This window comes from Octodon degus, unplaced genomic scaffold, assembly GCF_000260255.1.
Source record: "Octodon degus isolate 3935 unplaced genomic scaffold, OctDeg1.0 scaffold00103, whole genome shotgun sequence".
NCBI classification, from domain to species: Eukaryota; Metazoa; Chordata; class Mammalia; order Rodentia; family Octodontidae; genus Octodon; species Octodon degus.
This window is the reverse complement of record NW_004524679.1, coordinates 3,930,298-3,958,282: the sequence shown is the minus strand read 5'-3', so window position 1 is coordinate 3,958,282 and position 27,985 is coordinate 3,930,298. Positions and strand designations below refer to the sequence as shown.

Sequence of the window (27,985 nt, the reverse complement as noted above, 5' to 3'; positions counted from 1 at the left end):
AAAAAAAAAAAAAAAAAAAAAAAAAAAAAATTAAAAATGATGGCTTTAATCATCTCAAAAATCTGCAACAGGTGAAACAAAGCTTACTCTGACCCAGAATTCTGCTGCCCTAAACACATTCCTAATTACTATTTTTACCAGAGCATTTGTTTTGAATACGGGTTAGAATCTGGAAATATTAAACATTCAGTCCTGTATTCTTAAAGGAGTACAGAAGGTGAGGATCCCTCTTCAGTAACTGCTTCGGGCTGAGGAGGGACTAGCCAGAGACTGAAAGTCTCATCTGACTGATTTAAAGGAGATTTGGGAATATTGATTTTTTTTCTGTTGAAGAACCATTATTTTTGATAGTCTGAAAAAGAGGGAAAGGATGTAGGAGACATTAGAGTACTACAAGAATGAATCATACAACACAAAAAAATACCAATGCACAATATCATAGCTAGAAAAATGAGAACTTTCTTCCCACCAGGTTTTTCCAGGGAACCAGGATGCTAGCAAGTCATTAAACCTTATGGAACAGACTGACACAGCATTGATATGTGAGCATGGATCATGAAATGCAGAGGATGCACTTTCAGAGTTGTCAGGAATGTACACAAAACACTCTGTTTTGGTAATGGTACAGGTTCCATCTTGTGCTGCTGTTAGAATGTCTATTTGGTTTGTAGAATAGCTTTTCTCTTCATTTTTACTTCTGACTTTTATAATGGGATACCCTCAATGTGTGTAGGAAGCAAGAGATTCAATGCGCTGCATTATGTCTGAAAGGCCTGTTGATATAGGGTAAATGCAACTCCCAATCTGCAGGATGTCACATGTGGCCAGTTCATGTCCCTTGAAATAAAATAATTAATTCCAAGGAACAATACAGAGTAAAAATAGGAAAAGTTTATGGAGAGATGTCTTCTAAAGACAGGGGGATTCCTGTGTAGGTTGCCACCAAGGCTCTTTGTCAGGGGTAATTATACAGCAGAGTCATAATGTGGGTATGATATGGGTCAAACTATAATCAACCAATAAGGTTACAAGTACAATGGTACTTCAATTTATGAACACTTTTTTTTGTGAACTTTTTTTCTGTATTTGGAAAATTTTTGTTTTTATTTGATAACTTTGCATTGGGTGGTGAACACAACTGTGGCCATCTTTCCCACATGAACACAGATGTGATTATCTTTTCCAGAATTGTAAAATAAATTAAGTTCATGAACCGAGATACTTCTGTGTAACTGCTTAGCAAATGTTGATCAGTATGGAAGCAGGGCATGTATTAAGGGTATATGGCTGACAACATTAACTTTGGCTTATCTATGACTTATAAAACAGAAACATTTTGGGAAAAGATAGGCTCAGGTATTCTGGTCACCCATCTGGCTGGCTATGGATTTAAAATAATCTGTTCGTCGAGTGATCAGTGATGTTGAATTTTTTTAAAATGTATTTATTTCCTGTTTGATCTTCATCTGAGAAATGTTTATTCATTTAAGATGCCTATTTTTGGGTTGGTTTTTAAATTTGGGGATCTGACTTTTTTGAGTTTTTATATATTTTATATGTTAGTCCTTTGAAGAGTAGTTGGTAAATTTGTTTTCTCATTTTGTGATTGTCCATTCACTCTGTTGTTGGTTCCTTTTCCTGTGTAAATGCTTTTAATTTGAGTGATCCCAGTTGTTGATTCTTGCTTATATTTCCTGTGAAGTTAGGATTTTGTTCATAAAGTCTTTGCCTGTGCCTACATCTTTAAGGATTTTACCTGTCCTAACTCAAAGTCACTGATCATTCTAGAAATGCAAATTAAATAACACTAAAATTCCATTGCATTTCAGGAAGAATGGCTATGATTAAGAAATGAACCAATAACAAATGTTGGCCAGGCTTTTAGGGACCCTTTCTTATTGCTGTCAAAAGTGAAAACTGTTGCAACAACTATGGAAATCAATGTGGAGACTCCTCAAAAAGCTAAAACTAAGGGTTCCATTTGCTCAGCTGTTCCTCTCCTGGGTGTCTTCAAGAGTTGAAAGTATTATACCCCAGTGATACCTGTGCACTCATGTTTATAAGGCACAATTTATAGCAGCTAAATCTTGGGAAACCCCTATATGCCTATCAAAAAACAAATGGATAAAAAACATATGATATTTATATACAGTCGAGTACTACTCTGGCATAAAGAATGGGAAACTTGAGTCATTTGTAGGCAAATGGATGCACCTCAAGACTATATTCTTAACTGAAATAAATTGAACAGACAATTTTAATGTCACATTGTTTTGTTGTGTAAGAGCCCTAAAGCATAAATTGGGAGCATAACTGAGGAGAGGTATTGAGAAATAGGAAGAACATGTTCAGATATGAAGAAGAGCAAGGGAGGGACAGGGAGAAGGGAAGGAAGGGAAAGGAAGAAGCAATAAAGGAAAAGTGGGAACAAAGTTTTTATAAATTGGGGAGGGGAATGGTGAAAAGTATTGTATCAAGATACAATATGTACATGTGCAAATTTCCTATGATGAAAGTGATCAATATGTATAACAAATATGTACCAAAAAGTGAAGTTAAAATGACCATCTGAGACTTGGTTTCTCCAGTCCAGTTCTTTCGCACAGTGATTAAAGTAAACTTGAATCTTCAAAGAAGCTGGTTAATTTGTATTATCATTTCCTCAAAATTCAGCATCTCAGTAGGTTGTACCTCCTTTCAGGATCTTAGCACGGTGCGGCTGCACGTGATGGTACCTGAGAAAGTTAATTCTTTGTCCAAAGTTCTAATTCACTGTCTGCTCTTAATTTTCAGTATTACTGATGACCCCACTCTATCTCAGGCCCTTTTACTGGCTAACTGTCTCACTCATAAGCTAAACAAAGATTGTGCCAAGATGTTTGTACCAGAGAAAAACTGATCTGGTTCATCATTGTCTTAAGACTGGGAAGATAGCTGGTTGATCTGTGGTTTTAACCCAGCATTCTTGGACCCTAATATACATATTCCTATTCACCCTATAGGGAACCAAGCTATAGGTTTTGTACCACAGAGTCATTAGGTACCATTTGAGGCTCCCCATTTTATTCCAGTTCTTGTTCTCCCGTCAGTAACAAACATGTCAGGGTCTTATAATTAAATCAAAAGTGTTTTTTGTTGTAATCTAGTGTGGTAGTTAGCTGTTCCTTCTTTTGTATAATTAAAGGCAAGCTTTCAAATTGATATTATGATTTCTCTTTATTGTTTTGGGCATACTTTCTCTTTGAGAGTTTAAGACCAAGTCAAGGTGAGACATGTGTTAATCAAAATTAATGTTGCTCTCATTACTTTTGATGCCATGTTCAGAATTTCTTAGATTTTTCTATTTTTCCTCTACCATCTGCATCATCTGCCAAGATGAGTCATGGTCTTTGCTAAGCCACACGGCTTCCCTTGTAATCATAGGAACATTTCCATCTTTAGTGACCTTCCTCTTACCATAATGCCTACTGGTTGACTCTAGTCCTCTGGGGTCCATCAATCTCCCTGCTTGGGAGGTTGCATGACTCACCAGAGTTGTAGGACCCTGTAGAGAATTCTTGAGTTCTGGGTCCTTGTTGACCTTTGGAGGGCCTAGGCAAAAATATTCACTGTCATCTTAGACCATTTACTTATCTAACTTTGATCTCAAAGCCTTTCTTGTTGAACACCCAGAAGGTCAGTTGTGTCAGTATTGCATTGGGGACAGTATGTTTAATTTAAAAAAATTTAAAGAAAATAGAAAATAGTAAAAAAAAAAAAATAGAAACAATACATAATTTCACTAAATAATTTGATAGGAATTCAACAGTGGTTGTTATGTTGTATAAACTTATCTTCATATTAGTTGTTCAGATGACCAGATATGAGCATGCAAGTTTGGTCAAAAAATTATAAAATCTTAAAAACGAGAGAGAAAAAAAACCCCATTAAGTTCTCCTTTCAATAGACCAGTAAAAATCAGCTGTAAAATTATCCAAGGTATCCTGTATATATACATACATGTTTCTTTTTACCTTCTTTCTTTTCTCATTTTCCTCATCCCAGTTGTTATCCCTTTGAACACTTTCATTTTCTTTCATAGTATTATTGTACCTTTCAGATTTTATGTACACTTCCAGGCTTTTACACAATACAATATCATGTTTACACATGTGTGTCTGCTTCATTTGTGAGTATACTCTGTAGTTACATTCATTTACCAATAAAAGTCTTGAGTTAATCCTTTTTCATAGCTGAGTAATACTCCATTGTATAAAAATACTACATCCATTCCTCAGTTGATGGGCATATGGGTTGTATCTAAGTTTTAGTAATAACAAATTGTGCTGCTATAATCATGGGTACACATATATCACTGTGGTATGATGTTTTCAGTTTTTTTGGAAAATAGGAGAAGAATAACTTAGTTGAATGGGAGCTCTAATCATGTATTTTTGAGGAATCTTCACACTGATTTGGATAGTGGTTGTACCAGTTTACACTCACATTGACAGTGGAGAAGGGTTCCTCTTTCCCCAAAACCCCTCTAGCACTTGTTATTGGTTGACTTATTGATAATTACCATTCTTTCTGAGGTGAGATGGAATCTCAATTTTTTAGTTTGCATTTCTCTAATAATCAATGATGTTGACATTTTTTCATATATTTATTTGCCATTTGTATTTCTTCATCTGAGAAGTGTGTATTTATCTCAGATGCCAAATTTTGGATTAGATCTTTGAATTTTGGCTCCCTGTTTTTTTTTAATTCTTTATTTGCTCTACATAGTCCTTTTTTCCTGAAGGATAGCTAATTTTTTTTCCTTAAATGTTTTCTGTGTTCACCAGACTTAAACACAGAAATAGTATGGTGGGATGGCCTGCATGGTTGCAAGCTGAGCAAATCATGGCAATCAAGAAGGAGAGATAAAAGGTAGTCTTTTTTTCCTTGGGTTTTCTATTATAATTTCCTGAGCATATAAAACATTTTGAAACATAAAGTATAATCAGAGAACCAATCTTTCAGCCAGTCATGGCTGTCTTAGTAGTCAAGTCCCAAATCAAAGTTAAGATCTCCAAAGTGTACATATGTTCTTTTAAACAGCTTTGTGGTTGCCAAGATAAATGTCACCAGACTGTACCTAAGGTTTCCCAAGGCTGAAATAAGGAACTTAACCTGCTCCTTTAAAACAAATTAGGGAGGCCTGCCCCTTAGCTCAGTTCTTTAAGTGGCTGCTTCAACCAAGCAGTCAGGCTCAGTTTACTATGGTTCCATCCCCACAACTCAAGCCAGCCAAACCTGCCCTGAAGACATTCGAAGCAAAATAATAATAATAATAAAAATAATAATAATAATAATAAATAAAACAAATTAGTAGGTTTGTTGACTCCTATACCAGAAAAAGATTTTTTAGGACACATCAGTGAAAGACACATGAGAAGATTTATTAGAAATAGAGATATAGTACTTACTCAAGAGTTAAGTGTGTGTACTCAGAGAAATGAGGCACTGAATAATGTAAGTATTTTATGAGTGAATACAATCATAGTTACAGTTTGTGCACTTAGGTTTTTTTGTGTGACAATGCTTGGTTACTTATGGGAATGCTGATTATAGGATTTCAAAACACAGATCATATATTGAAATACTGTGAAAGGGAAAGAAACTGCTCACAAGGAAGGAATAATTGGGATAAGGGAATGGAGAGAAGAAAGAAAGTAGGAAGGGAAAATATATACACAGGATAGCTGGGATAATTGTCTTGCTGATTTGGCCTGGACTGTTACAAGGAGCAGTTAATGCTTAAATTTTTTTCTTCTTAATTTTTTGTCCAATTTTGCATGCCTATATCTGGTAATGTGAACAACTAATTCGAAGACAACCATATGCAATATAACAACCATTGTTGAATTCCTGTCTTGTTCAGTGAAATTCTGTATCATTTCTGATTTTTTTTTATTATTTTAATTCTGCTTAAAAAACAAAAAACCTGATACCTTATATTAGTTTTAACAATAATGCTTTCAAGAAAGTTAGTTTTGAGAATAACGAATAATACTTCATAGATAAAAAGCAGTTTGAGATCAAAACTACAAACTTAAAAACTTTAACCAGGATAATAGCTATAAGTTACTTTCTCAGCTTCAGACGACTGAATCTGTGTTCAACAGACTTAAAACACAGAAATAGTATGGTGCAATGGCCTGGATGGTTGCAAACTGATCAAGTCATGGCAGTCAGGAAGGAGAGATTAGAGGTGCCCTTCCGAGTCAGCCTCTAACTGGGCCCGGACTCCAAACCACAAGGCATCTACAGTATCCATGTCATCCAGTCACTTCCAAAGCCCCACCTTTGAGCAGAAAAGAATTTTAGGGACATTATAGAGCTAAACTGTAATATTAACTATATTGCAGTTTGGCAAAACCTGCATGTTTTAAGTTTTATGAGACCAGATATTAATAGAAGAAAGCACTTCAGTGACTGATAAATCTGTTGCAGTACCTTTCCAATCTCATTCTAGCTCTGTGTATTTTACTTAAGCTCTCTGAGCCTCAGTTTCTTCACCTGACTATGAGATAAATGCCATTTTCAAAAATTGTTATGTAAGAGAAATGCAGTCTTAGGTTTAGTATACTAAACACAGTGCCTTTGCATAATAGATCTCTAGCATAAAATAGTTTCTTTTCTCAGTAAACTGGCTTATTGTTAATTACATTAAAAACTGTGAGAGTTACACAGTTATGAGTGTTGTTCCAGACTTCTCTACTATGAGAAGTTTTTCTTAAGACTTTCTTTGCAAATATGATTCCTTCATTTTAATATAATGAAGCTGTCAATGAAAAATTGTAATCACAGGGTGATTGAGGATAAAATAAAGGGCTATATTTAGGAACACTGTTAGGGATAAAAAGAGACAAGTAATTTCATAATTATAAATAGCCAGAAAGGTGTTTTATTGACATTTAATTTTTTATTTGGAACTCTTATTACAGGAAGAATTTATTAACATTTATTAAAGGCCTTTTCAGTTCAGATAGTACAGAACGAAATAGTGTAATATGAATTCCCTCCAGATACACCAGAATAGAGCATCTTATCTGCACATGTTTAATTTCAGATGGACATCACAGGGAGGTGTCAAAATTATTATAAAAGATGCAAGATAATCAACAGTGGGGGATGGTGGTGGTATTTCAGGAATGAATTTGTTTATGACTTTTGAAGGAGGTGGGATTTGTAATGAGCATTATAAAGTGGTAATTTTTCACAAAGGATGAAAGAAACATTTTTTTTGTGAATAGGGGACAATATATCTCAAAGAAGAGAAGTGTTTTGGAAATGAGGGATCTGATATTACTAGAATCTACAAGGTATGATTAAAAATTCATGAAGGCTCCTATTTAAAAATTACAGTAAAAGACAGATTGCCATTACGCTGCATTAAAGCATTCCTCCTCACTTCAAACATATTTATGCCATTGTTCTTATTATTTTCTCAAACAATTTGTAGTTTATGTTTTAGTAAATTTCTGTCAAAAATATTACGGTTTGTTTTCATGAACGTATTTATAACATTTGGCACCATGCAACTTCCCTCAGATCAAAATGGCCATGAGAGGTAAATGTTTTGAGTCTATTCAAGCCACTGAGGTAGTGACAAGAGCACAGCTAAAGATACTTAGATTTCTAGCACTGCTTCAGCAAGTGACAAGAGTGATAGGATGAATGTATTTTACAAATTTTTGTTTGTTTGTTTTTGCAATTGCAGGGATTGAACTCAGGACCTTGTGTTTGCCAGGCAGGTGCTTATGCCACTGAGCTATCTCCCTGGTGGGATAAATGTATTTTAAGCAATGGGAAATCTTTTGAAGTGGATTAACGGTAATGTGTCTTTAAGTGTAGTTGAACTTTGCACTTGATCTTAGCCAAAAGGCTAAGAAGTGAATAACTGTACTAAAATTTTAAAATATAACCATTCACCACATTTTATGAAAATACTGTGTAATTTTGTGATATGAATATAGTGATGTGAGATGAGCTAAGAAATATGTTAAATTTAGGCTGCAACCACATTGTGTAGACTTTTATTTTGTTAATTTATGTGTTTTGTTATTTTATTTCATTTTTTGAGACAGGGTCTTGGTATGTAGTTTAGCCTGGCTTTGAACTTACTGTAGCCTAGGTTGGCCTCAAACTTATGCCAATCATGCCTAAGCTGCCCAATTATTGGGATTATAGGTCTGTACCACCACACCTATCCCTTTAAAAACTTTTTATTTTATCAGTGTGTTTTGACACATGAAGTTTACATTCATATTAGGAGGTAGTTACATGTACATAATGTATATTTATTCTTTTTTCTCCTTTCCCATCCCCACCCACCTCTCACTTTCTATCTTCAGATCCTTTGCCTGTTATCATTATTGTTGTTAATATTATTTTAGTTCATATTTATGGCATATAATGTTTATATTAATAGTGAGTATTTGGTACTTTTACATGACACATCTTAAATATTTTTACTTCTTTTTCCCCAGCTTCACCCTCAGTCTCTTGAATTCCTTCCTGGTGGAAAAACATCTGTTCATTTCCTTGTGTCAAACTTTTATTTTTTTCTGTATTCATAGTTTACCTTATGCAAATGAAAGTAGCATGTGGCATTTAAGCTTGTATGACTCATATATTTCATCTCTTTTCCAAATGTAACAATTTTCCTATAAATATCTTGCATTTATCATCCTTCTTTGAAACCAAGTAGTATTCTACTGTATATAAATAACACATTTTCTTTATCTATTCTTGTAGTGAATTAGCTTGCCCTGGGCTAAGTCCTTTTTCAGGAGTCCCTGTAGTAAATTTGTCTATGCTGGTTTCAGATCCTTGCTCAGGCAATAACTGTGCAGAATCAGCCCATTCTTGTCTTTCCCCACCGAGGTGCCACTTGTATGAACCTATTTTTGCCAATTTGTCACCCTGACCCAGGGGCTAATGAGGATAAAAGACCAACAGGCACAGAGTCAGTTTAGTAGGCAGGCAGGGGGCTCTAGCCTCTAGTAGGCAGAGGAGCCCTGAGCATCTGACTCAACCTGCTTTTATTCTCTCAAAACGGGTACAAGCAATTAAAGTAACAAAAGGATTATTTGCTTTCCATTATCTATCAGTACATGCCCAGGTAAACAGCCTAATCTCAGCTGTATTGACTTGGCCCTTGATCCTGCAGCATGCCATCATTTCTCATTTGTGCTTACTGAGGTTAATCAGGCCTCAATTCTCCTTAACTGGCCTCCCACATCTCCTCCTTTTTCTTTTTAGAATAACAACCTCTGAATATCAATCGCTATTATTCATCCCTATGGGAAGTATGAAATTGCAACCATTCTATAATTTATCTTGAGGCCTAGCCTCTGAAAGTAAACCAATATCCATGGTGCAGTGTGTCTGTACTAGCTCTCTTCAAGGAGCACAATCCTGTCTCGTGGCCCTCTAAAAAAGTATCCCTAACTTCCATAAGTGGTACTGGGTGAGGACTGTTCTGGCTGCTTGGGATCATAATTGTGAACTGCAATTAGGGACACCCCCAAAGGAACCATTCATAGTCCCTCAGCAGGCAGGTCTCAGTGATGGGCAAGTTTTTCTGCCTCCTGGATAGTTTTCTTCAGTTGTCCTCTGGGAGAACACTCTCACTGGTGAGGAGAGTGAAGACATACTCATCTGTGGGTATCCAAGCCATTTACCCCCTTTCTGCAGTGATACAAACAAAACCTGCCCCTACACCAGCAGGGTTCCCAAATAACTACAGGAACTACTTGGAACTGTCTGTAGAGCTCTATGTAACTCATGCTGCATGTCTGTCTGTTCAATGTCAACAAAAAGAAGAGTAAACTGCTGCTGGGAATTGGCAGCAAACAACACACTATCGCCATGATGCACCATATAAGCTCAAGGGAATTTCTTTCAATAAAATACATTCTGTCCTTGCAAATGTTTTCCATTAATTTTAACATCACTTACACAGGTCGGGACTTCCTATTATTTCCCGTGGCAAAGCCTTTTATTCCCTGTGACAATGTCCACCAGTTTCTATCAGTCCCTGAAAATATTTTCTCTTAATTTCAGCAGTACTAACATACTCATTTTCCCTTAATTAACACACTAATACCCTAAAATATTTTCTCTTAATCTCAGTGACTGACACACTTTCCCTTAATTGATACACTAAATCTCCTAAAAATGTTTCAAAGCCTTAATTTTACCAATATTGACACACTGTTTCCTTTGACACACGAGTTCCCTAAAAATATTTTCCTTTAATCTCAACAGTACTGATACTTTCCTTTAATTGCAACAGGTTGAGACCATCCCTCATTCCCTGTGAATCCATCAGTTCCCTATAAATATTAAAACTCTTAATATTAACAATACTGACATGGTTTGTTGGCCCATTGGGGGGCTCAAGGGAGATTTTTGTAGATGATTTCCCCAGGTGACAAAATACATATGTGCAGGACATCAGCAATAGCAGACAATATGGAGAAGAGCACAAGACAGCCTATAGGAACCTTCTGTGTCTTTATTGTATAATTCTTATACAGATTGATATATTTGCATTCATACATTATGTGCCATAACAAGTGTATGTGTGTTATCTGTGCAAAGTGATGGTTACATAACTGTATCCGATTGTGTGCTTGCAGTAGGGAGTGGGGTCATACCTTCCAGTGTCCTTAGATGTCCCTGAGCTTTGATGCAGTGTGAGTGGATTTCCATACACTCACTTTACTTGATACAAATTCCCTGGAAATGTTTTTCCTTAATTTCCTTATTAGTTTTGAAGCAGCCTGACTTTGTTTATATTAGCTATCACTTGACAGCCTCATTATTGTGGCTACTGACACTGTTTTCATTCTAATTCTGAATTTTTCCCCATTTCTCTGGCCGAGTTTTCTGCACACACTCCTTTTTTTTTAATGTTTCTTTTGCCTTTTTCCTCTAGCTGAGAATATATTCTTTGTGTGATCACTGTTTTACTTTTGCTTTTTGTTTTTGCCTTTTTACCTTGACTAAGAAAGTTTTCTGTGTGCGCGCACTTTCTTTTGCCTTTTAACTTGGCTGCTTTTATTTTTCCTTTGTTTTGCTCACTTCTCACTGTCTGAAAGTTCTCCAGGCACATTCTCATTTCTTTTTTCTTTTTTTCTTTTTTTTTTTTTTTGAGACAGGGTCTCACTACACCATTAGGGGTGGCCATTTGCTCACTTTTTGTAGCCCACAGGCTGTTCTACTTGCATCGATCCTCCTGTTCCTGTCTTAACCTCCTGATTCCTGACATTACAGATGTGCGCCACCACACCCAGTTCTTTGGCCAGCATGGTGGGCCTTGGGTTCTGGGGCTGGCACAGCATGCTGGTCAAGGGATTTAACTTGGGACCTTATGCTTGCTAGGTAGGTGCTTATGACTGAGCTATCTCCCCAGCCTGCATTTACTTTCTTTTGCACTATTGCCCTGTGCCCTGTTTTTCACATTTCCTTTCCTTTTCTTTTACTGTGGAGCTCCACATCACTTACTACACTTTCTGCTCTGGGCAGTACTTCTCTAGTCAGGCACTTTTTCCCACTACAGGTTTTTCAAGTCTCTGCTCAGATTTTTCCAGATCCTGGGTACTTTCCTCAGCCCTGGAGTCTCTGTTTGGGTACCACTTGTGACCTGGCCACTCTTGGGATAAGTTCTTGTTCAGGATTCCCCAGAGCAAACTGGCCTACCCCAGTCCCAGGTCTCTGCTTAGGTGTCACATGTGAGGAAGTAGCCCCTTTTGTTTTTCTCCTACGTGGGTGCCACTTGTAGGGACCTAGTCCTTCTTTGGCACTCTGATCCAGGCACAAATGGGGAAGAAAGACAAACATTCCCAAAGTCAGGTTAGCATACAGTCAATCAGAGGGCTCTTATATCTAGTAGGCAGAGGAATACTGAATGTCTGGCTCATCCTGCTTTTATTCACTCAAACATGAGTACAGGCAGTTAGAGTATTACAAGATTCATCTGTCCTCCGTTACCATTAGTATATGACCATTATCTTTTAGTACATGCCTTTTCCCTGTAACCTGCAGTGTGCTGTCATTTCTCATTTGTGCTCACAGAGGAGGCAATTAGCTCTGAATTCTCCTTCACTGGTCTACCACATACTCATTTGTTGATGGCCATACGGGCTGCATTAAGGATTTTCTATCTTGAATTGTGCTGCTATAAACATTAGAGGGCATGTGTTGCTGTAATATGATGATGTCTTTAGCTATTTTTGGAAGATAACTACAAGGGTAATGCTATGTCAAATGGCATTCTAATTTTTTTATTTGAGAAATCCATATACTGATTTCCATGTTGATTGAAGTAACATAAATTCTTACCAACAATGTAGAAGATTTCCTTTCCCCTTTAGCCATGTCAACATTTGTTTTCCGTAGATTTCTTGATGGTTGCCATTCTTTGTGGTGTAAAATGAAATCTCGGTTTTGGTTTGCTTTTCCTTTCTGTAGTGACTAAAGATGTAGAACACTTTTTTCCATATATTTATTGGCTATTTGTATTTCTTCCAAGTTCTACTTGGCTATGTTTTTTGACTGGCTCTTTTACTTTGGGGGGTCTATTTTTTATGTTCTTTACACACTGTAGACATTAGTCTTTTTTCTGAGTAGTTGGCAAAAGTGTTTTTTGTATTCTGTAGACTGTCTCTTCATTTTGCTGATATTTTCCTTTGCTGAAACTTCTCAACTTGACATAATTCTATTTGTTGATGCATGCTGATATTTCTTATGAAATTAGAGTTCTCTTAAAAAAATCCTTGTGTATGCCTATGACTTTAAGTGATTTACCTATTTTATCTTCCAGTTGTTTCATTATTTCTCCTTTGATGTTTTGAACTTTGATCAGTTTTTGTTTTACTTTAGTACATCGTGAGAGATATGGGTCCAGCTTTAATCTTCTTTATGTGTCTGTCTGTCTGATTATCTTGTCCAGTTTTCCCAGCACCATTTGTTGAATAGGCTGTCTTGCTTCTTTATCAAAGATCAGATAGCTGAATGTATCTGAGCATGTTTCTATATCCTATGTTTTGTTTTATTGATGCATATTGATCCATTTTTTATGTCAATACCATGTTTATTTTTTTTCTCACTGTTGGTTTGTGGAATAACTTGAAGTCATGTATTGTGAAGCTTCCTGCTTTACTCTTCTTGCACAATATTTCTTTTATTGTGTATCTTCTAGTTCTGTATGGCTTTTAGAATTCTTTTTTCTAGTTCTGTGGGGAATGGTGTAGATATTTTAATTGAGATTGTGTTAAATTTGTGTACACCTTTGGTCCTATGGCCATTTTCACAGTATTGGTTATACTTTTCTAGGAACAAAGGACATCTTTTCATTTTTCTGATGTCCTGTTGGACCTCTATTTTCAAATGTTAAAAGTTTTCATTGTGGAGGTTTTTCACTTCCCTAAGTAGGTTAAATCCTTTGTTTGTAATGTTGCTGTTGTGAATGATATTGTTTTCCTAACTTTTTCCTTCTTGAGTTCATTATTAGTATACATAAATACTGTAAAATTTTTAAAGCTAGTCTGAGGGTACTTTTTTTTCATTAATGGGAGCCACTGAATGTTTTTAAAGATGAATGTCATCAGATATGTGCTTTAAAAATAATTTATAGTAATGTGGAGGATAGATTGAAATACTGGAAACACTAAAGGTAATAAATATCAGCTGGGAGGCTATTATGTTAGTTGAGATAGTAATGACATTTTTGAACTAGGGCACGAGTAGAAAAATGACTGATGGGGAAGACATGATGGAAGTAAACTAGCTATAATTTAGTAAGTAATTAGATGTTAGGGAATCACTAATGTATGAGGAAAGAAAATAAGCAACTAAGATTAGTAATATGGTGGCAAGAATTTATTAAAATCTATAGGTTTTTATTGTGTGCTTGCCATTATAAGTCTCTACTAGCTACTATACTAATGTATAAATAAATAGATCTTTGAAGCATAGGGAGGATGAAAACCAAATTGAACTTTTCTCATCTGTAGTACTATCTTAAACAGTACTATATTCTCCATATTTTTGTCATGCTTAGCATACTTCAAATATTTATTTCTTAAAGTTACTGCAATTATTAGTAATAAATTTTCTATGGTTTCTCCAGGGGCTTTAGTTTGTTCTTGTTTTAGCCATATTCATCTTAAATAGTGAGCATCCGATAGGTGTAGAGGGCTATTCTGAAAATAATGACCAATGTTTCTGTCTACAGTGCAGAAGAGAAAATACAAACATATGTATTTCTTCTATGCTTTTGCCAGGTTTATATAGAACAGACAAGGGGAGAATTTAAAATTGCCCTGGTCACTCCTCCATAAACACGCCTTCACAATTACACTAAGTCTAGCTTTAAACAGTACTGGTTTGCAAATAATTATGTCAGATCTTTTAGAGCAAGGTCTCTAAATTTCCATGCCTTGGTAAATTCAGCAGGAGACCTAAATCACTACTTCAGCGTCCCATAATAAGGCTTACAATGTGCAATTGCTTCCTTTCACTGTATTGTTTCAGTATTCCCCTGTCATAGTTTCTCTCATCTATAATTTTGAGGAGGAAAGCAAGATTTCTCTTCCAGGGATGGCGAGATAGCTCAGCAGACAAAGCTCTTGCTTTGGCAAGCACAAGGATCAGTGTTCTATCCCTGGTCACACATGCTGCGCCGGCCCCGCCCCAGTGGTGAGCTGAGCCTGCAACAGAGTCCATGCATGGTGGAGCACGTGTGTAATCCCAGTGCTGGAGAGGCTGAAAACAGGAAGATCACTATGAGTCTGATCTGCATTGTGAGACCCTATACCAAAATACGCAGATGCAAAAAAAGAGATTTTTTTTCTCTTCCAGTAATTGCTTTTTTAAATTAGTGCTTTTATTATATTTAGCAAGAGTTCTGAAGATTTGGCAAGAGCATGGAAACTTGAAGTAAGTCTTATAGTAATTTGTCAGAATTTGCCAAGTAAAGTTTATACATTTATGTTATTTCCAAATATTATTTATGGTTCTTGCTGATTGCTTGTTTTTGTCTTTTGTGCTTTATTTCCTTGTCATTTTTTTCTTTGGTGGGAAAAGAGTTGGAAGGAAATGAGATTTAGAGCTAAGCTTTATTAGGTTTTCCCACATGATAGATATTTTTTTCAGTTGCCCTGATGGCATTTTATGAAGCTGATTTTACTGTTAGATTTTAACTTGTATCTATACATTTGAAATAATTGTTCTGGTATTTGTGTATGAGAGAAAGAGTCAATATGTGTATTATTTGTGTAAAGTATTTGAGATGGTGCATGAGAAATAAAATCGAGTAACAAACTCTTGATGTTCAGGATAAGGTAAAATATAAAGTAGTAAATATACAGACAAGGTGGAGGATGGAGTTTGAAGGTGAAAGAGAACACAGGTTAAAAGGTTTAGGTGTCTATTACAGCTTGTTCATCCAAGAACATTAGGCAGACCTAATATAGTCAAAGTGGTCATACTTCCAAAGCTGTTATACAGATTCAACATATAGTTGAAATATAAATTTGGCCTTGTGTTTCATTAAGCTGATTGGCTTAAACTCTGACTGTATATTAGATTAACTGGGAGTTTAAAAAAATATCTGTACCAGTGCTTCCCTCATAGATCAGTCTGACCTAGAGAGGAACTGAGCATCATTCCCCTTAGGATCATATAGACAGTGTAAAGAAACCACAGCTGTAGGCCAAAGTAAAAAAAAAATGTTATGTAGTTTCTACTGCTCATCATGAAAAAGGCTATTAATTCCTAAGCTGACAAGTAGGAAAATACAATTTCTCTGTATTGTGATTTGTGTGTGTGTGTGTGTGTGTGTGTGTGTATGTGTGTGTTCATCTTATCATTGTTTTATGGTATTGATAAGGCCAAAGGAGGTATTTGAATTGTCTTTTATGTTCTTGCTGTTTAGTTTGGGAAATTTGGAATTCCAGAAGAGTAAAACCAAAATTTTAGTAACCTATCTGATTTTGATAAAAGGTAGACATACAATTAGCCTATTTCATAACCTATGTACCTCATGGTTACCAAAGTAAGATCATGATGTGTTTTGAATAACAAATGTCATTTTACTTACATAAACAAAAATTAAAAAGACCAGGAATAATTATGGTTTGCCTATGAAGAAGGTAGGGGCAAGCTTTAAGAGGAAATGCAACAGTTTTAACACTTAATGTAATTATTTTATTCAAAATGATATGCAGATTGATTCCAGAGGGGGGGAAGTTACTGCATTTATTGAGAAATTACTAGGTAGGAGGCACTATTAAATACATAGATTATCTCATTCAGTTTTATGCAGTCTTCAAAACAGATATGTAGGCCAATTATATCTTTATAAGAGATTTAAAATAGGCAAATCAATGGGAAGAGCATCTGAAATTCATAGTTAGAATGCTTTACATGCGTGAGTTTTTCTTTGTGTATTTCTATCTTCATCATAAAGGCAATATTAGGTACACAGAGTGACTATAGATAAATTGTTAGTTGCTTGTTACTTCAGCAGTCAAATATCCTAGTTTGAGTAGACATCCATGTCTACTTAGTTTAAATCAGAGCCAAGAAAAAATCTGATATGAGAAACCGTATTTTCTTGATACAGACTAATTTATTCTAAAAGTTGTATGGAAGTGTATATGACCTGGAAGGTCTACAAAATTTTTAAATAGAAAAGAATAAAAGACAAGGGATGGCTCTACTCCCTGTTAATGGTTACATGTCACTGCACTAATTAAGCTTCTAGTATGTGCAGAAGGATAGACAATTAGATCAGTGGAATACAATAGGGAACATAGAAATGTACCCATGAAAATATACAGAACTGTTTTTTGGGAAAAATGAAAAAAAACGTCAAGAATAGCTGTATTTAAAACTTTGAGATTCCATGTTGAGGATTCTTGGGAAATTATTACATAAAATATTTATGCTCTTCTCACTGACACAATTTAAAGTCATAACTCAGATATGAGTAAAAGTTCCTAAAAAGTATACCTGGACAAGAGATGAGATTTATGGAATTATCAAAGTACTCAATGGATCAAACTGAAGAACACATGAGAAAACAAAGAAGAAGTATTTCATATGAGGGGAAATGTGGTATCAATGTCAGGCCTCAAATGACAGTTATTTTTTTCTTCAATACAGTATTATGGGAAGGACTTGGAGTATTTAATGAAGAAACCTATTAATTGAGAACAGCCGAAATTCAAGAATTCAGAAAAATACTTAAGTCATTAAATCTGACTTGATAATCCTCTGCATTCAGTATCTTTCACCTGGGGTAGCTGCATTGATAAATGAATGCTGTAGAAAAAAATTCATTTCAAATGTATATGGGTACATACAGAAAGCTTATTTATATGGGTACATATAAATAATTTATGTTCGATTTTATACTATGTTTTATGAATGGAAAAGAGACTCTAGAATGTATGCCAGAATCACCAAGTGTTCATTATATTTATCTTGTGTAGGGCACTTTTGTAGTGTTTTCTTGCTTTCTTTCAGGCAAGATTTCACTATGTAGTTAAGGCTGGCCTTGAACTCACAACGTATCCCAGGATGTCCTCAAACTCACAGCAGTCCTCTGTTTCAGCTGCTCAAGTGCTGGGATTAGAGGTGTGTGCCACCACAACTGGCTTAGTTTTGTAAGAATAAATGAATACTTTATCAGTACAGCCTTTTAATGGAGGCAAACATGGATTTTAAATAAATAGTGATTTAATGATGTCAGCACTACGAACAGTATTGGGCTACAAAGTGAGCTCAAGTCCAGCCTGAACTGCATAGTGAGACTGTCTCAAAAATACAAAAAAGGTCCAATTTACCAGTTTTTTCTTCTACAAATGTTGCTTTTAATGTTACATCTATGAAATCTGTATCTAAATCCAGTGTTTCAGAAATTTTCTTATATGTTTTGTTTTAGAAGTGGGTTCAGTTGTTTGCCCTACTTTAGGCCTTAGACCCATTTTCAGTTAAGTTTTGCTTGTGGTATGACGAGTATTGGTTAACGTCTACTTTTTCATGTGATTTTCTAATTTTTCTTGTACCACTTATCGCAAAAACTATTGGTTCTCCATTGAATTTCCTGTGCGCTTTTCAGAAATCACTTGGTCATGCCTTTTCCTGTATAACACAGTTGACATCTTATTTTGTTTTCCTGTTGTCGTAGTAGGTCTTTGTGATGCTGCATCTATCTTCTTGTTCACCTTTGAGTTCACCATTGGGCTCCACAGCTGTTTTTTTGCATAGTTCCCTTGGCAGAAACATTTTGTTTTTCCTCTGCTGTAAATGATCTCTTATGAGTTCCAGGCCTGATCTTGGAAGACAATTTCTCCATATTTTGTACTTTTTAATATTTTTATGAAGTGTCAGACTATCTATACGACACATTTAGTATTGAGTAAAATATAACCATTGGCCACTAATATGTGTTTCTAGTGAAGTCATATTTGTTGCATAGCAGCCATCAACAACATCACCTCTACCTTTGGCTTTGTTGTAGAAAGTTACCATCTCAGACTTCTGTTCTGTCAAGGTTTCCCTCTGAATATTTCCACCATGGTGCAGTGTTCACATCAGTAGTACTAGTTTGGTTTTTTTTTGCCATATATGAAGCCAAACATTTTCCTATACAATTCTTTGTTTTGAAATTTCAACATTTCATTTAGAATTTATGTTTTCTTACTGCATACATTTCCTATGCTGGTCATTTGTGCTCTGTTAACAAATCAGTTAAAAAATCTGTTAACATCAGTTGGAAACTCATGTCACATTCCAATTAGTTTGGGAGATGGGAGCAACAAGTCTGCTCACATCATTTGGCTTATTACTATATGAATAACGACTTGCTGGTTGAATTCCAGGATAAATTTCCAGTTTGAAAGCATATGCTTTTGCATCCACAAGGGCATAACATTTTATGCCTTATTTTGAAGGATCTTTGGAAATATACTGCCTGAAAGTACAACAGCAATGAAATGCTGCAAGATGTTGATCAGTAGTCATGTATTCAGATGATGTGCAAATTGCTTGACAATTATCAACAAGTGTCTCTTAACAATGAGCAGATAGTGGGCAGATTATCAGTTCTTTTTCTTTCTTCAAGGGAAGTGTTGTCATCAAGCCTTCCAGGAATTTTGTAGGGAACCAGTTGACCTCAGTGTCATCATTGTTCTACAAACTTCAAGCCCACATCCATTGCTTTTCCATAAGTGTTAAATTTCTGTGGTGGCCCTGAAAAAATCCTGCTAAAAACAGCAGACCTATGGATGCTTTCAGTTCAGCTAGTAATTTGTCATCATAAATACATTTTTAAGTATGGCTATCTGTGCATACAGAACATTTTACTTGTATTTCAACATTTGTGTATTTTATATCTTGTAGCATTTCTGTTACAATTTCCAACATTGAATGGCAGTGCTGGTATTCCATCAAATAAGTTTTACTCCTGTCAAGTTCCTTATTATATTTTTGGACCTAGTTCTAATATTTGGTTTTTCCGTTTGGGTACATGACAATTTTGTACCACTTTGACTTGTTGAATATGTACTCACATGGCTGTTTTCTTCATCATTAAATCAAGGAAGTCAGCATTCACTGTATCTGTATCAGTTAATTTTTGCTCCATTTCACTGTCATAAGAACTTTGGCTCACATAGCCAGTGTCAACATCATTATCATCTTCATCTTTCATGCACAAGTGATTCACTTTTGACCTCCAAAACTTGGAAATCTGGTGGTTTTTTTTTTTTTTTTTTGCATGCCATTGTACTGAATTGACTACTTCTACCAGAAAAGTGAAAAAATACCTATATTGTATATGGTAAAGCACATGTTTACCTACCAGAAGAATGGTGTGGGTGTATTATATCACCCATGATGCTCAGGTAGACGTAAGTAAAACCTGTGAGAAGGAGCATAAATGTAGATAAAAATCTTGGTTTAACACTTTCACACTTGTGCACACACCTTGCTATTTATCCTACCAAGTGGGTAAATATAAAGATTGCTTTCTGTATCTCCCAGTGCAGCTACTGAAATGAACAGCCAGCTACTATTACGCTAACATACAAATTTACAGTACACGAGTATGGGATTTTTATTTATTTTATTTTATTTTTTGGCAGAACCGGGGTTTGAACTCAGGCCCTTGTGCTTGCCAAGGAAGCGCTTATTCCACTGAGACATCTCTCTGACCCAGTATGGGATTTTTAAACCCAATGTTATATTAACTAAGTGTGAAAACATTAATAGAGTTTAATTGTTATACTAATATTGTTTATAACATATCTAAAAATCAATAAGGCTTAATGGTTATACTAGTAAATATGGATGGGGTGATAAATGGGGAAATAAAAAAGTAGAATTTGCAAAAAAGAAAAGAAAGGTGAGGAGAAAAGATAAAATATTCTATGTGAAGTAAAAGAAAATTTATAAAATTAAATAAAAGAAACAAGAAAAATAAATTAATGCCAGATTAATTTCATAATACACAAAAAAAAGAAGAAAAGAAAAACACACAGGATAAAAATCCCAAATTCCCAACAACTATGAAACAGAAAAGAAGTGAGGCTAAAAAAAAAAGAAGTCCTTCATGTTGTTGAATGAGTGATTTCTTTCTAGATTCGGTAGTATTGGAATTCAGCAGATATGGAGGAGGATAATAGCTATTAAGTCCTGTTATTTGTACGCTAACATTTTTGTGTGTGACTATTGAATCCTACCTTGTCTTTCCCACAATGTGAGTTTGGTCAATGATTTCCACCCTAGGGCTGTAGTTCCTCTGTTAGCTCCTAGTCTCTATTTTTTGTAGGCCCCAGGTCATCACTTTCTCTGCCTAGGATTTTATGACCTATGTGTTTATACATTGTTCCCTCTGTTTCAGAGGCCCCTTTCTACACTCTGGTTGTGCCTCTGTTCAAGTCTAGTACTGCTCATATTCAAACTGGTGGACTGAAAAGCAAACAGACCACTGAGTTCTGTGCTAGATGTAAGTAGTGGGGCTGGGGTTCAAGCAGACCTGTGGACTTAATGCCAGCACTTTCAAATCTAGCCCCTTCTGAAAGAGACATGATTTGCCTGGTTTTCTCCAAGTAAGGGACACCCCTGTGTCCTTCCCAGCCTGTGCTTAAACTTCTCAGGTGGTCAATATGTGTCCCTGTCCTGTCCCTGTTACTGTCTCTTATTGCTGTCTCTCACTCAGCCACTATGGTAGTGTGATGCTAGAAACCCTGAACTATGGTTGGTCAGTGGTTGTTTGGTGGCTTTATTGCAAACTTTATCCTTTCCCCAAATGGCTCTTGATTAAACCCTCTCAAACATGAAAGACTCTTCCTTGAATTTCTTTTCCATCTCTATCTTGTCATGTGGAGTCACTTTTAGAATAAAGTTCCATGCTGTTTTTGTAGTTTGCAATAGCTATATGAGTTTTACTTGGTGCTAGTAATGGCAGCCCAGATTTTTGTTTTGCTTGGAGCTCCTGACTTTCTGTGTTTGCCGTGTCTCAGTTGAGATAGGGCTCCTTTCCCAGTAGTAGCTGGGATCAACTTTCTAGAATGTATTATTATTTACTCTGTATTATGCTCCATTTCTCAAGCTTCTCTGTAGTTTCTAGTTTTTCTATCAGCTCCTTCCTGATTCTCAAATACCTACTTTTTTCTGTTTACCAAGCTGTTTTCCTAGAGGTCCTGATTTCAGTCCCCAGAGAGCTTGTATTTTCTTACTGGTTTCTAATCCCACCATTTTAAGTCTTCACTCATGTTTTTTCTTTTTTTCTAACGGATTTAGTACAGGGTCTACAGGTTCTCACTATGTAGATCAGACTCATAGTGATTCTCCTGTTTTCAGCCTTCTAGGTGCGGGGATTACAGGTTTGCGCCACCACTTCCAGTCTTAATAGCCATCTCAGCCTGTCCTGGGGGCAGGGCTCAGTACAGTGTGCTGCTGCGCTCTGCCTAAGCAGGGGCTTTAGTCCGCTGAGCTATCTGGCTGGCCTTTTCACTCATATTTTCTATAAAGTTCATTATTTATATGTGTCTTTTCTATTCACTATACTTTTAACCAGCAAACTGAACTTTCTTTCATCATGCTTATGTTCAAATGCTAGGAAATAGGTATACATATCATAGAGTCATGGCCAGATAGTAGTAAGATTTTCAGAACCACTTGAAATTATATTTCACTTTTCCATGACACCTCTAATTCTAGGGATCTAAAGGGGAAACTTTTTTTTTCTCATTTTAATTTTCATTGATGCGTTTGTGTGTGTGTGTGTGTGTGTGTGTGTGTGTGTGTGTGTGACTGGTAGTGAGATAATATGTTTAAAGTGACCCATTTGATTTTCTATAATCAGGTGAGTGTACAGTAAGCAGTTTTGCTTTTCTGTGTGTCAAAAAATACTTCAAAGTGATTTAATTCTTTCCTCATAAAATTAAAACAATTGTATAATATTTTGCAGTAGTATCTGAGTAAAGAGTCTGTTCATTTGAATTTTATAGTGTCTGTTTATTTTTTAAAATTGTTTAAAATGTTTGATCAGCTTTCCAGAAACTACAGAAAGTATCTTCATTTGATGCTTATTTTGTGAGCATATTTTTTTCAAATTTAAAATGTTTATCTTTGAAAGAAAGGTTTATTATCCTATAGAATTCTGTAAATATATTTATTTTCACATGAGTGAAAATTAAAATTTAAGTTTTAGGAATGCTAAGTGAATATTATGGACCCCTAAAAGAATGAATATTCACATATTTATAAACTGCTGCCTTGAAGGGAAAATAAATGGAAAGAATGTGATACTCTGTTTTTGAAGGCTGATTTCCAGATTAGAATGATCCTTGTGAGTGAATAAAATTAATTTCTTTTGTAGTTCATTTTGATTCACAATTTAATGAAAAATTACTCAAAAGATATTATGAGTAAGAAGTAATCACTAAGTTACAGAGGAATGACAAATTTTTCATTTTCAATGGAGAATAGTTTTCTTTATATATCTTTTTCTATGGATAATCTTGAGTCAAGTTAATGTAAAATTTCATTATCGGGATTCTTGTCTTATTTTTTTCTGTACTGTTAGCTAAATGTTAAATGTTTATGATGAAGCTGTTACAGTGTTTTTAACCTATAGTCTTCTTTTTTTTCTTTTGAGGTAACATGATAAGATACTGTGTAGTTTATTGAAATGAGGAACTGTGGAGAAAGAGCAGATTTGGAAAGCATCACTAATTCCTTTTTGGATTTGTCATTTTTGAGAGACATGTGAGATAAACAATTGGAAATGTCAAGTAGGCAGTTGGATATATGGATCAGGAACTCAGAAGTGTAATCTGTGAGTAAATGTGGGTTGCATCAGTAAATTTGTTCCTGTGGAAAAAATGTAGAATGAAATGAGAAGGTGATTCTAATGCTTTTCCTGAGGAGTTAGTGTTTCATGGATGTGCAAAAGGAGCAGTCAGATAAATTGTAGTAAAATAAAATAAGCATAATATCACAGAAGTCAAAGACTCAGATAGGAAAGTGTTCACATGAGACATGCTTCAGAGAGATCCATATGGTTGTAGTAGCAAACTGAACATCACTGGTGACTTTATTTGGTTTGATTGCTATTATTAGAAGAGAAATTGCTCATGGAACTGAAAATATGGAAAATTCCCTATTTTCATAAAATTGGTTTAAAATTTCATGCACTAAAATTTGATCTTCTTCATGTATGGTTCTGAGGCTAAATAAAGGGTAGTGCTGTGTAAAGACTGCCACAATCAAGAAAAAATAATAGTTCCCTTAGCCCTCCCAACAGGTCCTATAGTGTAACTCTTTTGTAGTGCACTCTAAACCTCATCAACTGGTAATCTCTTCTAGTTTGCCTTTTCCAGAATGCTTTGCAAGTGGAACCAGCTATTATATAGCCTTTTAAATTTTAGCTTCTTTTATTTAAGTTGATGTATTTCTGATTCACCCATGTTATTGAGTGTAAGAAGGTTTAAAATTCATATATTTATCATATATTCTTATTTACCCCTTTTCTGACCATTAGTGGGATTCCTGGATTATATAGTAGCTTGTTCTTTTTTAATAATTTTCCCTCTTTGTAATGGATGATTTTTATTGCTCTATTGTCAAGTTTACTATTTTCTCTCCCATCTGTTTTCTTTTATTGAACCTAACCAGTATTTTCAAAAACATCATTTATTATGATTTTGAATTCTAGATTATAATTGATTCTTTTTATAGTTTCTGTATCTGTTTTGAAAGTTTTAATTATTGTATTTATGTGTGTTTATTTTTTTCTAAGATGGCATAATGATGGCAACTGTTTCAAAGTTTTTGACATTTATTTGAACATTACAATAATCTTGGAATTGGTACCATTGCATATTTTGCTTTAGTAAGCAGTCTATCTTATTTGATTCAGACTCCCAAATTATGTTTGTATAATTGGTATAACATTAAGTCAATTTTCAGAGCATTTTTGTCAGTACTCTGGATTTTCCACCCTGTGCACTTGCTATTAAAGAGGATAATCTGAAACTTGAGTGATTGTTATGACTAGATTTGATTTTTCAAAATCTTTGTTACACTTCTTTAGCTACATCCCATATATATGCATTTGCAGTTGAGATCAAAACTTGTATTGTTTCATACACAGAATTAGGGGTTCCCTTTCTCACATTCTGTCCTGTGATTTCTTCTAAATTACCTGTTTCCAATGGGTCCTTTGTGCTGTTTCTTTTTTGGGGGAGAGGGAAGTTTCTCATTTCTCTCAAAGAAATGTCAAATAGTTGTGTACTACTGAGGCTGCCCTTGGAGTGTTACTGCCCCCACTCTTTTTATCTTTTTCAGAAATCATGACAGTTTGCTTGTTTTTTCAGACCACACAAGTAGGTTTTCTCTTGACTTGTTTATTGCCTTAGAGTACTACTGCTGAGAGTTGACTAAAGACAAAGTAAAAATTTAGAAAACCTAGTTTCCCCTATGTCTACAGTGTGGGATTTCTCGGCAAACATTTGTTCATGCCTATATGAGAGTTATAAGTCTCAGCCTTTTCTCAGGACAAATTGAGGGTATACAGTTAGGAAGTAAATGTAGGAAACTTGTCAGAGTTTTTTTTTTTTAAATGGTGTACTTACTACTAGTAAGTGCTGTTTAGTTTACAGAATCTGTACATAAATTTTTAAAAAATTTTTCTGCCTAACCTTTTTAGTTTATAATTAAGAGACAAACAAGCTTAGTGGATTTATTCTTTACTTTGGCCTTACCAGTAGTTCTAATTTATGTCCCCCACCCACCCAACAATGGACTCTTATAGATGCTCTGTGATAAAATTATTTTTTAAAAAAAATACAAGTTGCTACTACATGCCTTTTAAACATCTAGATCAGTGATTGTAAGACTTTTTTTCTGTAAATAACCGATTAATAAATATTTTAAACCTTGCAGGCATAGGATCTCTGTTACAGTTGCTCAATTCAGATACTATAGTGTGTAAGAAACCAAAGATAATATAAAATAAGTATACAGTATAAAAAGTATACAAATAAGTGTATGATATGACTGTGTTCCAGTAATATTTTGTGCTGAAAGAGGTGGCAGGTCAGATTTGGCTCATGAATTATAGTTTGGAGATCTTAGATCTATATCCTCAGTATTACTTTTTCTTTAATTATTGGTTAAAGAGAAAGTATAAATTTAACTGTGCTTTGTGTATTTAAATGATTTTGCTTCCTTGGGACACATAGATATGTCGCCTATAGTTTATTCTTCTATATAGTGTCTCATGAATTTTAAATTAATCTATTTGAGAGGTATAAAGCTAAAGAAGTCAGGGTTATTCACTAGCAATATTTGAACGATATTAATAGTTTTCCTTTTCTAAGTATTTTTTGTGTTCCTTTGTTTTTCACTAATTGGGATCTTGTTAGATTATAAAAGTAAATGCCTGCATATTTTTTTAGTTATTACTCTTGTCTTAATATTTTTTGACTTCAACTTTTGAACACTGTTTTTCAGGTAAATGTTCTTAAAATGGTTGATGAACCAATGGATGAGGGTGAAGCAGATTCCTGCCTTGTAAGTACCCAAGTTAACTTATTAAGCATCGTTTTTACCATATTAAAAAACTAATGCAAGTAACTAATTAGTAGATACAATTATTGATAAATCACCTGCAATTCAAAGTATAGGCCATATTTTCCTGTCTGAAATTTCTGTACATGAAAACATTTCAATAATTCATTGAAATTAAATTCATATTCTTTAAGATTAAGCCATTTTAAGTATAATGTATTAAATTTTGATTTATCAGTAAAATTGGATTAATTAAATACATAACCTTTTTGCATTAATCTAAGCAAAGTTATCTTAAACTTTAAGATAGAAATAAATCCAACTTGGAAATATTGAACTTTAAGTCTAGCATGAGAAAATTTAAAATCCGTTTTCTTTTATTTTTTTAAACCCATTTTCTTTTTTCCCCCATTATTTTATTGACAGACAAATAGAAATGAGACAGTTTCAAATCAAATTGGTAGGACAGTTTCAATAATTAACACATTGCATATTGTCTTCCTAGTGGTTATTTGCTGTATGAGATGCAGATATGATACCCTATTTACAAACACTATTATAACAAATCCCTCTATTCATTAAGAGAATGTAACTATATATCTATCCTAACCATTTTGAATACACAAATACAAAATGGACATTCATTTATATATCCCTTTTTTGTTTAGTTCTGTCACTTGAATATTATAGGTGTGTTAACTCAGCAAAATATTCTAAAAGAGTCCACAAATCCATAATAGTATTGCATATTCTGCTTGACTGGCAGTGTCAGAAATTTTGACCTGAGTCCCCTACAGCTCAACATAATAACATGGCTTTACTTCTTGTACTTTGTTTTTATACTTTTCTGCTGGATGGTTAAGACCAAGATAAAGCAAGAACTATGCAACAAGAGTTGTAGCTTTTGGATCTGACAAGGTCAGTCAAATCCCCTCAGGGTTTATCCTGAGATCCTGTACCTCAGATTGTAGATCCTTTGTCAGTGTCAGCCATGTGGATCAGTCACGGCCATTACTTGGACAATGTGCTCCCCATGAAAGCCTGAGATGACCTCTTTAACAAATGGTGCTGAAAAGACTGGCTCTCTACATGCGGAAAACTAAAACTTAACCCAGGTCTATCACCATGCACTAAGGTAAAGTCAAAATGTATTAAAGATCTAAACATTAAAACAAAAACACTGAATCTCCTGAAAGAGAAAGTAGGAGGAACTCTTGAAGACATAGGGGTAGGCAAAGAGTTTATGAACAAAAATCAAATCGCATGGGAAACACTTGAAAGAATTATCAACTGGGACCTGCTCTTATTGAGAAGTTTTTGCATGTCAAAAGAAATTACCAACAAAGTGAAAAGAAAACCCACATATTTGAAAAAAATCATGATAAATAAGTACTCAGACAAAGGCCTGCTCTCTAGAACTTATAAAGAACTAAAAAAAACACTAGGGCCCCAAAATTTAAAGACCCAGTCCAGAAATGGGCATCTGAGATGAACACACACTTCTCAGAGGATGAAACTAAAGAAGCGAATAAATATATAAATACATTTTCTACCTTCAACAAAAGATTAAATCTAAGGTATTTCAGAAACTTCCAGCTAGTTTTAAAGATTCTTAAGGTCTTAGGTCACTTTGTGCAAGGGCTACATGCTAGAATCTCATTGTACATTATCTGCATTTATGAAAGGGAATTAAAAATTTTATTGAAGGTTTGAACTATATGGACATATTGATTTATATTTTAACTCTATAATTATAATTTCTATAAATACTCTATAGAATGTCTTATTTTTAATGTTTTTTTTTAATTTTTTATTTATTTGAGAGAGAGAGAGAGAGAGAGAGAGAGAGAGAGAGAGAGAG

General features: G+C 34.8%; 1 protein-coding gene across 2 annotated transcripts in view; it reads left to right on the top strand.

The window, feature by feature from the left end:
• The window catches only part of Rps6ka6 (ribosomal protein S6 kinase A6), a 174,661-nt gene that overhangs the window by 7,675 nt on the left and 139,001 nt on the right, over positions 1-27,985 (top strand). For both annotated transcript variants that reach the window (XM_004638813.2, XM_023723784.1), the window contains exon 2: positions 26,068-26,127. In XM_004638813.2, coding sequence (XP_004638870.1) covers positions 26,083-26,127 — 45 coding nt within the window. In that variant the 5' untranslated portion in view covers positions 26,068-26,082. The remainder of the gene's footprint in view (positions 1-26,067; positions 26,128-27,985) is intronic.